Source organism: Rosa chinensis, chromosome 5 (assembly GCF_002994745.2).
Source record: "Rosa chinensis cultivar Old Blush chromosome 5, RchiOBHm-V2, whole genome shotgun sequence".
Lineage (NCBI taxonomy): Eukaryota > Viridiplantae > Streptophyta > Magnoliopsida > Rosales > Rosaceae > Rosa > Rosa chinensis.
This window is the reverse complement of record NC_037092.1, coordinates 36,544,401-36,556,852: the sequence shown is the minus strand read 5'-3', so window position 1 is coordinate 36,556,852 and position 12,452 is coordinate 36,544,401. Positions and strand designations below refer to the sequence as shown.

General features: G+C 37.4%; 2 protein-coding genes across 3 annotated transcripts; both read left to right on the top strand.

Moving 5' to 3' along the window:
* Positions 1-604: 604 nt before the first annotated feature.
* LOC112166459 (serine/threonine-protein phosphatase PP-X isozyme 2) lies at positions 605-5,036 on the top strand. 2 transcript variants are annotated; one of them, XM_024303306.2, is made up of 9 exons: positions 614-772; positions 806-952; positions 1,355-1,507; positions 2,703-2,765; positions 2,844-2,929; positions 3,402-3,477; positions 3,579-3,847; positions 3,928-4,006; positions 4,540-5,036. In XM_024303306.2, exons 2-9 carry the CDS (start codon positions 809-811, stop codon positions 4,588-4,590), a joined length of 921 nt encoding a protein of 306 aa, XP_024159074.1. In that variant the 5' UTR covers positions 614-772; positions 806-808; the 3' UTR covers positions 4,591-5,036. The 2 variants fall into 2 exon arrangements, with proteins under 2 accessions (XP_040362974.1, XP_024159074.1); XM_040507040.1 differs by lacking the exons at positions 3,579-3,847; positions 3,928-4,006; positions 4,540-5,036 and having other exon boundaries at positions 605-952; positions 3,345-3,415.
* Positions 5,037-7,072: 2,036 nt separating this feature from the next.
* LOC112203738 (receptor-like protein EIX2) lies at positions 7,073-10,120 on the top strand. The gene has a single exon (XM_024344662.1). The coding sequence runs from the start codon at positions 7,073-7,075 to the stop codon at positions 10,118-10,120; it is 3,048 nt and encodes a 1,015-aa protein (XP_024200430.1).
* The last annotated feature ends 2,332 nt before the right edge of the window (positions 10,121-12,452 follow it).

Below are 12,452 nucleotides of genomic sequence, written 5' to 3'. Positions count from 1 at the left end.
AGTTCATGTCATTTTATTTTTATTAATTTTTAAAACTCAATACCTTGTGTTTGATTTTTTTTTATTGGATAAGAGATTTATGTTGTCTGATTAAGGAATGAAGATGTAATTAAGATTTATAGAGTAATTAAATCATTGAAATGACTAATTTTTTTTATTATAAAGATCTTAGTTTGTTTGTAAATTATATGAGTAAGGTTATTTGAGGAACTTTAGTAAGGTTTAATGAGTAAATTTAGTATTTGAAAATTTGATAGGAGGTGTAAAAAGCATAGAGGTCAAGTAAGTAAATTTGGAGGTTTCAATAGAAAAACTCCCATTAGATTTATAGTAGACATTGATAAGACAATTGAAATTAATTTAGTTGCCTGGTCTATATTTAAATTAAATGGCAATTAGTAGTAAGAAATTAATTAAGTTGGTGAATTACTGTAGGACATTAATTTTGACTATAGGGGGACAAAATAGATTATTCAAAGCTTGAGCTTAGTGTTAGCAATTTATTAACATTTGAAGGACCACAAAAAATAATAGTCAATGTTCTGGGCTGTTAGTATAATTTAACGAAACTAGGGGAGAGCTGAGAGCCCGCACAAAAAAAAAAAAAAAAATTGAAATTGAAATTGAGAGTGAAAGACAAAAGGTCGGGGTGAGAGAGAGAGAGAGAGATTCACAATCTCGGTGTTTGAGAGTGGAGGAGAGTCTCTGAGAGAGGTGGAGCTCTCGCTCTAGGTCTAGGTCTAGGTCTAATCGTCTCAGGAAGGAGAAGGAGAGAGAGAGAGAGAGAGAGAGAGAGAGAGAGAGAGAGATGTCTTCTGACCTAGACAGGCAAATAGAGCAGCTCAAGAAATGCGAGCCTCTCAAAGAGTCCGAAGTCAAGGCTCTCTGCCTCAAAGCCATGGAAATCCTCGTCGAAGAGAGCAACGTCCAGAGAGTCGATGCTCCTGTCACTGTAATATTCCTCTCTCTCTCTCTGATTTCGAGCTTATTGATTTGATGTAGTGGTTTTCGATTCAGTAGTGTTTGCGTTTGGATTTTTTTGTTCTTATTGTTAAAAGTAATCTGTAGGTTTTGTTGATTTGTTAAGAGATTTGGTTTGTATTTTGAAAAAAAATTTCATTAGGGTTTTCGCTGGGAAAAAGTGATTGGAAGAAATATATGTAGGGTTTAATAACCCATAACATCAACATTTGGTGCCATTTATATTGGATTATTGCTGCTTTTAAAGCTGAATATATGTAGGATTAGTGGAATGATTTCTGTTTAAGTTGAATATGGTGCTTCGAATTTTGAAGTGCAGTTCGGGCAATCAAGCTAACCGGTTATTGTTGTTATTCTGTGTTCTGTGAAATAGATTTGCGGTGACATCCATGGTCAGTTTTATGACATGAAAGAGCTTTTCAAAGTGGGAGGCGATTGCCCAAAGACTAACTACTTGTTTCTTGGAGATTTCGTTGACAGAGGATTCTATTCAGTGGAGACATTTCTACTCCTACTTGCCCTGAAGGTGATACTCTATACTCTTCTCTGTTTTGCCTGATTTGCTGGGCCTTTGTATGATACTTCTACTTGCTGTTTATAGCATCAAGGAGATCTATGGGTTCTACCTCTACTGCATTTGATACTTTAGCTGTATTCTTCTCAGTTCTAGTACAAGTGTTGCTTGTATTATTTTGAAAACATAAGCCCCTGTTTCAAATGGTATGATCTGTTTGTTTTTAGTAGATGGTTGTTCGTGTAGAGACTTTTATGGCAACCAAATTGAATGCCATGGATTTAAATTACATTCTCCACATAAACCACAAAAGCTGTTTGCCAAGGCCTCCTGTACTAGTGCTGATGCAATCATTGTATGATAGAAAAGACTAGGGCATATTCTGACCCAAATCTAACCTATCTGTATCAGTTTACACAAAATTCTGTAATCATATAGAAGAAACACTAGAGTGGCAGAAATCAGTCAGTATCTAACCATATTGTATCATTTTGCAAATGATAGGTTAGGCTTTGGTTAGAACTTCGTGCAAGCTTCACTTTATTAAAGTTTGGTTGTTCAACTTCACAAATTAGTGCAAATATTGATTGATGGTGGTTTAGGAAACAGTGTCATTTCAGTTCAATTTAGTTTTCTTCTGTTTTGTTTTTCGTCAAGACAAAGGATTTTGAAAAAGAAAAATACCTGCAACTCAGGGGTGCAACATACAAGGTTTTGGTTAGATAGTTTGCATCCTAAAGTAGCATACCAATATATAGTGACACATTTTGAGCCATCAACCTGTCTAAAGAAGCACAAAAATATTAGGGAAGAATTGGAAAGGCCTAAAGGCCTGCTGACTTTTTAATTGAGTGTGATCTCTTCGTTTCAAAGACCATAGGAATTAGCTGGCCTTTGAATTGCCAATAGTTTATTGTCGAGTCGTCTGAGTTGACCAAAAGAAAAAAACATTTAGTCATCTGTGCATGGCCTAAGTTCTCTTCATATTAAGAGATGTTTCCGAGTCATTTTTTTTATTTTCATTTCACTGGGTTTACTGAACAAGTACATGTCAACTTAACCAGCTATCAATCTTTTGTCTCAAGTGTCATGTAGAATTATGCAATTATTCTCATGTTGATCTAGTCTTTGATGTCTTATTCATTTATTTAATATTATTGTTTTGGAGTTGTACTGACCTTTTAAGCAAAAATTTGTTGACAATCAGGTGAGATATCCAGATCGGATAACACTCATCAGAGGGAACCATGAGAGTCGACAGATAACACAGGTTAAGTTTCTTCAAATGGTGCCTATTTTTTTGGTACTTATTCATTCAGAATATTTACTGGTTATCCTTTCTAGACAGGTATATGGATTCTATGATGAGTGTCTACGAAAATATGGATCTGTCAATGTTTGGAGATATTGCACTGATATATTCGATTACCTAAGGTTTGCCACTTTCTATCACATAAAACCCTAGACACCTGTCTGTTGAAGGTTGGAAAGTGTAACTATTGTGAAACAGAAATTTCCTTTCATTGAAGGCATTGGTATCTGACCTGTAAACCATCGTTCAGTTTCGTTTGACATGAAGAGTAAGCCCCTGGCCTTGGCTAAGGTGGCAGACTAGCAGATGGTGGAGGAAACTGTGATGGCTCAATTTAACTTACCTAATGAAAAAGAAAGAAACAAAGTCCTTAGAAATTTCGTCCAATTGGATGGTGTGATCATGATACTAGGACGTTAGTTTCTTATCTCTTAATAGGCCATGAGTGTTAGATCTATTAGGACTTTTAAATTATTGTTTATATTTCCCAAAATATCAAGTCACCTATTTTTCTTAAGAGTTACTTTATTTTTTCAGGTATATTATGTTTGTAATTCTTTACAGCTTTTGAAATTTGATGGTGATTCATTGCAGTCTGTCAGCTCTTATTGAGAATAAGATTTTCAGTGTCCATGGTGGTCTCTCTCCTGCCATTTCAACTTTGGATCAGGTCTGAGCATCCATCCTAGCTTTTATTATTACCATTGTCACCTTTAACTTCTGATCTCCAAGCCTTTATGTAATATTCCGCCAACCCCTTTTGTTTGGCAGATACGAACAATTGACCGTAAGCAAGAAGTACCTCATGATGGTGCTATGTGTGACCTACTATGGTCAGATCCTGAAGATATTGTGGATGGTTGGGGTTTGAGCCCACGTGGTGCTGGTTTCCTGTTCGGTGGCAGTGTTGTTTCTTCATTTAATCACGCAAACAACATTGACTATATATGTCGTGCCCATCAGTTGGTGATGGAAGGGTATAAATGGATGTTCAATAATCAGATTGTTACTGTATGGTCGGCTCCAAATTACTGTTACAGGTATTAACAATATCTATATTTAACTTCTTTCCCATAGTTTTAGAGCTTAAAGGTTATATCAACTATTGGTCTGTGTGCAGATGTGGTAATGTTGCTGCAATCCTTGAGCTGGATGAAAATCTTAACAAGCAGTTCCGAGTCTTCGATGCTGCCCCACAGGTTGTACATCAAATTAACTTGCAATTTATCACCCTTTTTTTTTTTTCTCTTTAAAAATGAGACTATCAATTATGAGACTTCATCTATCGTGTCTATGTTCTACATTTATTGTGGGTTATAGACTCTGGATCTAGAGTCTAGACATTCAGTTCAAATATGTCCATATTTCTTTAACAGAGCAACTCAACATGATATAACTGTGAATATAACTTCAAAAGAGTTGGGAAGCAGTACAATTGGTTAATGTGGAAATAAGTAAATTTGAGTATGCTCAGTAACAGTATAAGCAATTCACAATTGTACCAAAGATGACAAGTCATATTTGATGGCATTAACATAGTGAATGTCAGAATCCTGCGTTTGTTTGATTATTTTTAATTATTCAAGTATTTTCTCTCTCTATTTTTCTTTTTACAACTTCTGAGATAACGGTCACTCTTTTTTTTTTTACTAGCTCATCCAGAATGTCTGGACAAACACATCCTGTTATGGTTCCCTTGTAATTGACACTAGGAGATTGTGGTAAAATGCAGGAATCAAGAGGCACGCCGGCCAAAAAACCTGCACCGGACTACTTTCTATGAGATTGATGAAGTTTTGCCATTATCCAATAGGAGATTTAATGAACAAGATATACAGACACCAGGTGGAGGAGAATGGTCTTGCATGGTACGCACACAAAGAATTTTATGGGCAAGCTTCTCGATGATCAGCTCTTCCAGCAACCAGCAAGAATTGTACTTTCATGTTCGTCAATAGTTAGGATTGTTGGGTTTGGTTTTCTTGTATGCCTGAAGCTTCTACCATCTTTTATATTTACATGTAAGAGTAGCGTGCATTGCCTAATCTGTCATGTGAATTATAGAATCTTTTTCTTGTGATTGCCACAGCAAGGGAGACATTAGGTACTAGAAAGGAAGGCTTCTCCTTCTATTTGTGAGGAATAGAACGATTGGATTGGGTTGGATTAGGCTTCTTCTTTTATTTTATTGTATTGTTCTTCTAGGCAATAAAAAGCGCTTTCTGATTATCTGTGTCTAAATTTGTGTACTTTCTTTACATGAATGGTTTTCATTTCTTTTTTATTATGAACTTTTGTTGCCTGGACTTCTGACTGAATATATGTATGTGGATATATTGTATTTTAATGGAGTAATTGTATTGATCACATCAATAGTTAATTTTGTATTCCCTCTCCATGAGAATCTCGCCATTGGCGTCACAACATGTGTTCCTCAAAAAGGTGGATTTTCAATTTTCTTCTCTGTTTAGAAGAGATGTTGGTTTGCTTTTACCGAAATAGGGGAAAAAAAAATATTAGTTGGCGGCTTTTTGGTTTTGAGAAATGTCGAAGGGATGATTACACTCGACTCATTAATACAAATATGCGATCCGTAATTTGTATGAAATAAACTAAGATTAAAAAATGAGTCATTCGTGAGTTGATATGTCAAGTCAGAATTAATAAATATGAAACTCGGAAATGCTTGTAAGATCTAATCATGAAGCTCGAAATGCACGTAAGGTGTGAGCAAGAAACTTGAGAATGCGTGTAAGGCGCAAATATGAAGCTTGAAAGCATGAAGCTTGAGAACGCTTGTAAGGTGTGAGCATGAAGCTTGGAAGTGCCCGTAAAGTGTGGGTGCAGAGCTTGAGTTGCTTGAGAAGCAAATGGTGCTAGGAGCTGTGGAGAGTGGCTCCAAGATTGGCGTAGCCTAGTCTGATCTCATTGTAGTATGCGTGGTGGTAGTCTCTTGCAGGTACTATTGCTACTTCGTGATAAGCGGTATGTTTAGTGTCCTAGTCAAGAGAAGGTTTAAAGACCAAGTTTGGTGTTCGATTTGTTGCCAAGTATAATTAGTGCTTGTGTAGTGCCCTGCCACGGTCTTTGTTGGGCCCATGCCTAATCCCTTTATGCGCCTAGTCTCTTTTGTGGTGCTGCTTGTGCTAAAACTCTTTTTTAACAATAAAATTAAATTTGGAGGTTGAAGCTTACTCGAGGCCCAAGCAAGGCCATCGATGTCATCTAAAACAGCTTTCCTAGCAAAGCTAGCGATGGTGAATAATTTGCAGGACTCCAATCTCTTGCTCTATACTCATCTTTCTCGACGAAACATTATCCTTTTCTAGTTTTTTGATACACTATTTTTTTCTTTCGGAGAATTCACTATTTTGTTTTCATTTTTCTGATAATCGGAAAGAAGTGGGTCAGTGAATAATTCATTTATTCTCATGGGCTCTTCATTTCTGTCCAGACGGCAAAACCCCGAGGACACCGAAAACCTCAGCCACAGCTTGAGGAGTCGCTGTCAGATTCAATGTCCAACACAATAAAACACTGTTGAACTCGCATCTGTTGCCTAATTCAGTTTCGTTAACTTGTTTTAGATTTCTCATTCATAATTTAGGGGAATATCGATAGAGAGAAGATTTACTGGTTAACTGCTCTAAGTATTTCTGAACATTCTTGGTTTATATCCATAGGATCACAATTACAACCTGACAAGTAGAGAGATAAATAAGCTTGACCACTATTGCAATATGATTAGTCAGGTGGAAGATGAATTGTCGCCATCTCTAGCCAAAACTTGTAAACGAATTTGGACTATACCATGGAAAAAAAAAGTATAGAACTCTATTAATTAAATTGCAGCAACGTCTGGTTGGCTAATTCGTTTGACAACATTTCCTTTTATGCATGTTGATCAACTTGGTCACACATAATTTCCATTCCCTCAGACCTCATTGCTTTTACATTAATTTTACTCATTCAGTTCTGGTTTTCTAAAGGTTTCAACCTCTAAATGGTGTTTTCTTTCTTTTCCCCCATCAAAAAGAAAAATAAAAAAAGTCGAGGAGGTAGTCATTTGAGTCTGAAACAATCAAACGTAATAGGAAACTTTTGTAAAGTTGGTTGTTGCTTGAGTGGAATAATTTAGTGGACATGAGTCTGAGTGGAATTACAGTTTGACATCATTTACTTAACACCAATTAAGTAGTTGATGTTACGCGGTATTAGACTCCTATAAATTTCACTAGCTAGTTGAAAGAAAAATGTGTATAATCATGGATAGCTTCTATGCAAACTTATTCAAGCCTACCAGCTATCATCTCCTCAACATTATTGCTCACTACTTCCTGTTTCTTTTTCTGGCATCTGCATATCTGCAGACTGCTAAGCTCAGTTTGGGTGATGGACTTCCACACAGTGTGGGATCATCATGCATTCAACGAGAGAGAGGAGCACTTCTCAGCTTCAAACAAGATGTTACCGATCCTTCTGGCAGGCTCTCTTCCTGGGTGGGTCAGGATTGCTGTCGATGGAGGGGGATTTCATGCAACAACCGCACAGGTCACGTTGTGAAGATAGACCTCCGGAACTTGCACTGGTCGGTTGACAAAAGTACATGTTTGGGGGGTAAGATAAATTCTTCTTTGCTTGGTTTGAAACATTTATTTCACCTAGATCTAAGCTGGAATGATTTTCCACATATTCACATTCCCAAGTTCATTGGGCAGCTTACAAGTTTAAGGTATCTCAATCTCTCATTTACATCATTCGGGGGAGAGATTCCCCCTTCTCTTGGTAACCTATCAAACCTGAACTATCTTGACCTCAGTTCTGCGGTTGTTTCTTCCAAAAACTTCAATTGGCTTTCTTATCTCTCTTCCCTAAAATATCTAGATCTTGGATATTTGGATCTTGGTAGCTCAGCACTATCTTGGGTGCACGATGTTAAGATGCCACCTTTACTGTTAGAGTTATATTTGTCTGAATGCAATCTTGGTGAAAATGTTCCACACTCCCTGCCTTCAATGAACTTCACATCACTACTGGTTTTTGATATATCAAATAATTTTATCAATTCTTCATATCCCAGCTGGTTTTTTAATCTTACCAACCTCAAAAGACTTGATCTAGAGGGCAATTTTTTCAACGGTCCCTTCCCCGTTGAAATTGCAAACCTCAAGTCTCTGGAAGACCTGGGTTTAGGTAATGATGTTCTCCAAGGTCAAATTCCCAAAGTCATTGGGACTTTGTGCAGCCTAAGGATATTAGATCTTTCGTGGAACTCGTTGGATGGTGGCTTGGAAGAGGTTTTGAATGGTTTCTCAAACTGTACAAATTATAGTTTAGAGTCACTTGATTTGTCCAACAATCTGCTAGAAGGCGAATTGCCTGCTGCCCTGGGAATCCTAGAAAATCTGCAGGAACTTTACCTCTCTGTTAATCATTTTTCGGGTTCAATTCCAGAAACTTTTGGAAATTTGTCCTCCTTGAAATCACTGGACCTTACTTCCAATCAAATGAACGGGTCCATTCCTGAAAGTTTGGGGCAACTCAATCAGCTAGTTGACCTACATCTATCTTCTCGTTCGTGGGAAGGCACTTCAAATTCGTGGGAAGGCATTTTAACTGAAGCACATTTCCTACATCTCTCTAGGTTAAAGTCTTTCCAAGTAGGCACAGACCGACCTAGGTCCCTCATTTTTAACGTGGCTCATGAGTGGGTTCCTCCTTTCCAGCTTGACTCACTTTACATTGAGAACTGTACAGTAGGTCCTACCTTTGGGGTATGGCTTCAATCTCAAACTGAACTAGTGGAGGTCACCCTTCATAATACTGGAATAAGAGACACCATACCAGAGGAATGGTTCTTGAAGATGTCTTCTAAACTCACACGTTTGGATTTGTCTTACAACCAAATCCATGGAAAGCTTCCATTCATAATGAACTCTCCAAATTTGATGTATATAGATTTGAGTTATAATCAATTTGAAGGCTCTCTGCCACATTGGTCTAGTAATAATGCCTCCATCCTCGATCTTCGGAGCAATTTATTTTCCGGGCCAATTCCCTCAAATTATGATCAACTGTTGCCTACGTTGGACGAGTTGTACCTGTCTGAGAATCATTTGAATGGTACTATACCACCCTCTATGTGCAACATGAGACGTTTGTCAATTCTTGCATTAAGAAGCAATCAATTGTCTGGAGAATTCCCCCAAGCATGGAGTGTGTGGCCATATATGTTCGTTGTAGATGTCTCTAGCAACAATTTGTCTGGCAATATCCCTTCTTCAATGGGTGTTCCAAGCTCATTATTCATATTGAAGCTGAGCAACAATAATTTTGGGGGTAAAATTCCTTCTGCTCTATTCCAAAATTGCACTGATTTGAGGAGTATTGATCTTGGAGGCAATAGATTTACAGGAAGCATACCATTATGGAGAAGTTCAAACGTCTCATCTGGTTTATATAAGTTACAATTGCGATCAAACTCTTTAAGCGGACATATCCCACATAGATTGTGCTCACTTCCAGCCCTTCATATCATAGACCTTGGCCACAACAACTTTTCAGGGAGCATTCCCAAGTGTTTGTATAATTTGACAGCTTTGGCTTATGGTAATGACACTGGTGGCTCCTATATTTATAATTATCTTGAGAAGACCAGCTTGACGTTGAAGGGACAAGAACTCGTGTACAACACGACTCTGGCTTTGGTAAAAAGCATTGATTTCTCATCAAATAATTTAGAAGGTGTAATCCCTGATGGAATAAGCAACCTCATTGCCTTGGGTACGTTGAACTTGTCCAGAAATCAACTAAGTGGAAACATTCCTTCAAATATTGGAAACTTGCGATGGCTGGAAACTCTTGATCTCTCACACAATCAACTTTCAGGGCAGATTCCACATAGTCTCTCATCACTAACCTCATTGTCTCACTTGAACTTGTCTTTTAACTGCTTGACCGGAAGAATTCCTACAAGCACCCAACTCCAGACGCTCAATGATGCATCCATTTATGCGAGCAATCCATATCTGTGCGGATTTCCCCTTTTAATCAAGTGCTCGGGAGATAGCACACTTGCATCGACTAATCCTGGTGGTTATGAAACAGAAAATGAAGTTAAAGATGACAATGGAAAGCTTGGTTTCTATATTAGCATCATACTCGGCTTTATCCTAGGCTTTTGGGGTGTTTGTGGGACATTGCTTGTAAAACACTCATGGAGGTATGCCTATTTTCGATTCTTCGATGACATTAAAGATAAAGTAGCATTGGCTATTGCATTGAAGGTGGCTTATTTCCAAAGACGGTGTTGATTGGAAAAGGAAGAGAAAGTTGTTGCCAGCATTCAACATTCACTGTGGTCGATTTGGGTTTTTGTTTGTTGTTTTCATGTATTTTTATGTATTGTGGTTATGAGAGAGAGTGTGTGTGGTTAATTGTATTACTTTATTGGAAAATGATTTGTGGCCTCAACGAGGCCTAAGATTTATGGCCTCAATCTTAGGTGTCATGCCATGTCACCTACACACATTAACTATTTGTCAAATCATGCTATGTAACTCTTGAGAAAAATACCATTTTATCCTTCTAAAATCTAATGAGTAATGACTATGTTATTTTGACTTTCTAAAAAATATTTTAGTTTTTTTTTTTTTTTTTTGCATTTTTTCTTTTCATTATGAGTCTTAGATTTCAATAACAATTTTTTTCTCCAATCAAGAATAGAAAATTTTCATGTAATTCAGTCAATGGATTTGCACATACATTCGATCACAATAGATTTGCTTAACACATGTATATGAATTCAACCTTTGTTGGATTCTTGTAAATTTTGAAAATATATATAGTGTGAAAAATACATATTCATACAATTATATATATATTCTTTTGTTCATTTCTTCTCTTTATGTAGCTAGGGTTTAAATGTTATATTTGAGTTTATTTTTTTTTCCCCAATATATTTAGATTGTAGATAATTAATGGCTGCTACTAACATGAAATTTTTTCTTACCTCTTAATTTAGACATATGTATTTTCCAAAATCAATTTATTAATGCTAGTTTTTTGGATGAAATTAATCAATGTTTGGAAAGAAAAGTTAATGCCTATTTCTTGACACCTAATTCAATATATTAATACTATTTGGAAAGAAAAATTATAGGAAAGAATTTAATTAAATTAAGAAAAATATTGGTCAAAGAATTTGTAGACATTATTAATAGCTTATCTTTTTTTTTCGTCACCTAATTAAATTCATTATTGTAAGTAATTCACCCCCTAACATCTAAAAGGAAGTATAAAAGGGTAGAGTTGGTGTTGCAATAGTATGATGTGGCAAGATATATTATGTGAAATTAAAAAATAAAATTTATATTTGCTGACATGGCGTGACACCTAGGATTTGAGGCCACAAATCTTAGGCCTCATTGAGGCCCTATATCATTGCCCTACTTTATTTAAATGAAATTAATTGGCTTGATTCTATATTTTCTAATCTCTTAACATTTACATGTTATACAGAATATAATCAAGAAGAAAAAGAAAAGAAAAATTACAAAATTGCAGATAGGTAGAAAAACATCGCAAAGGTCAAATAGAAAAACATCGCAAAGGTAAAAAACATCACAAAATTTACATCATCTGATCGGAATTTTTCGATCGGGTTCGGTTCGTGTGGATCCGATTTGGAGAGGGGAAGGTTTGGGAGAGGCAGCCCATCTCTCTAGCGTGCTGGGAATGATGAAGGGCTTGTTAGTGTGAGTCATAGTTCCCTATTAGGAATAGACTAACAAGGGAATATATTGTTGTAACTACTTACCTTGTATATGTTGTGTAGTACAGTAGTACATTGTAGTACGATTGTAATCTGTTTATTTACACCACAGAATGGGTGTAATGAAATATCTGAAAATTCATTCTCTCAATCTTGTCTTATTTGACTTGGTATCAGAGCAAAGATCTGAGAGGACTTTGTCTCTTTCTATTTTTTGTTTGAGGAATTAATTTTAAAACCCCATTGTTAGGGTTATTGATCTGTCCAAGAACGATTAGAGCATCTTCTTCTTGGACATCATTCATACAAACCTGTCTCTCAGGGTTATTGATCTGTCCAAGAATGATTAGAGCATCTTCTTCTTGGACATCATTCAGACAAACCTGTCTCTACAAGACCGCTTGCGTCTTCCTCCAGCACCGAAGGTCAGCTTGTCCAGTTCGTCCTTCTCCACGCCACCTGCTGACAACCCAGACCTCCATCGCTCCTCCTTCTGACCGGAGTTTCTCAGTTCGCAACCTAGATCGCCGTCGCTTCTCTCCGACCGGATTCTGCAGTTCGCAACCCAGATCGCCGTCCCCTTTCTTCGACTGGATTCGCCCACCGTCGGTTTCTTCGTCGCCCAGAAAGCCGCGCGTCGTTGCCTAGATCTGCAGTTCGCAACCCAGATCGCCGTCCCCTTTCTTCGACTGGATTTGCCCACACTCGGTCTCTTTGTCGCCCAGAAAGCCGCGTGTCAGACCAATCTTTGCTCAGTTTCCGGCGTCGCTGCCCGTTCTCCGGTCGAGTCGACTCCATCTCGGGTCAGTCGCCCACTCGTTCATCACTGCCGGTTCTCCAGTCGGGTCAGGCCGCACACTAATTCAACCCGG

Coding starts and splice junctions, on each gene's coding strand:
- LOC112166459 (XM_024303306.2), top strand. CDS start 809: ATGTCTTCTGACCTAGACAGGCAAATAGAGCAGCTCAAGAAATGCGAG. Junction 2,930..3,401: donor GATATATTCGATTACCTAAG/GTTTGCCACTTT, acceptor GATTCATTGCAG/TCTGTCAGCTCTTATTGAGA. Junction 3,848..3,927: donor GCTCCAAATTACTGTTACAG/GTATTAACAATA, acceptor GTCTGTGTGCAG/ATGTGGTAATGTTGCTGCAA.
- LOC112203738 (XM_024344662.1), top strand. CDS start 7,073: ATGGATAGCTTCTATGCAAACTTATTCAAGCCTACCAGCTATCATCTC.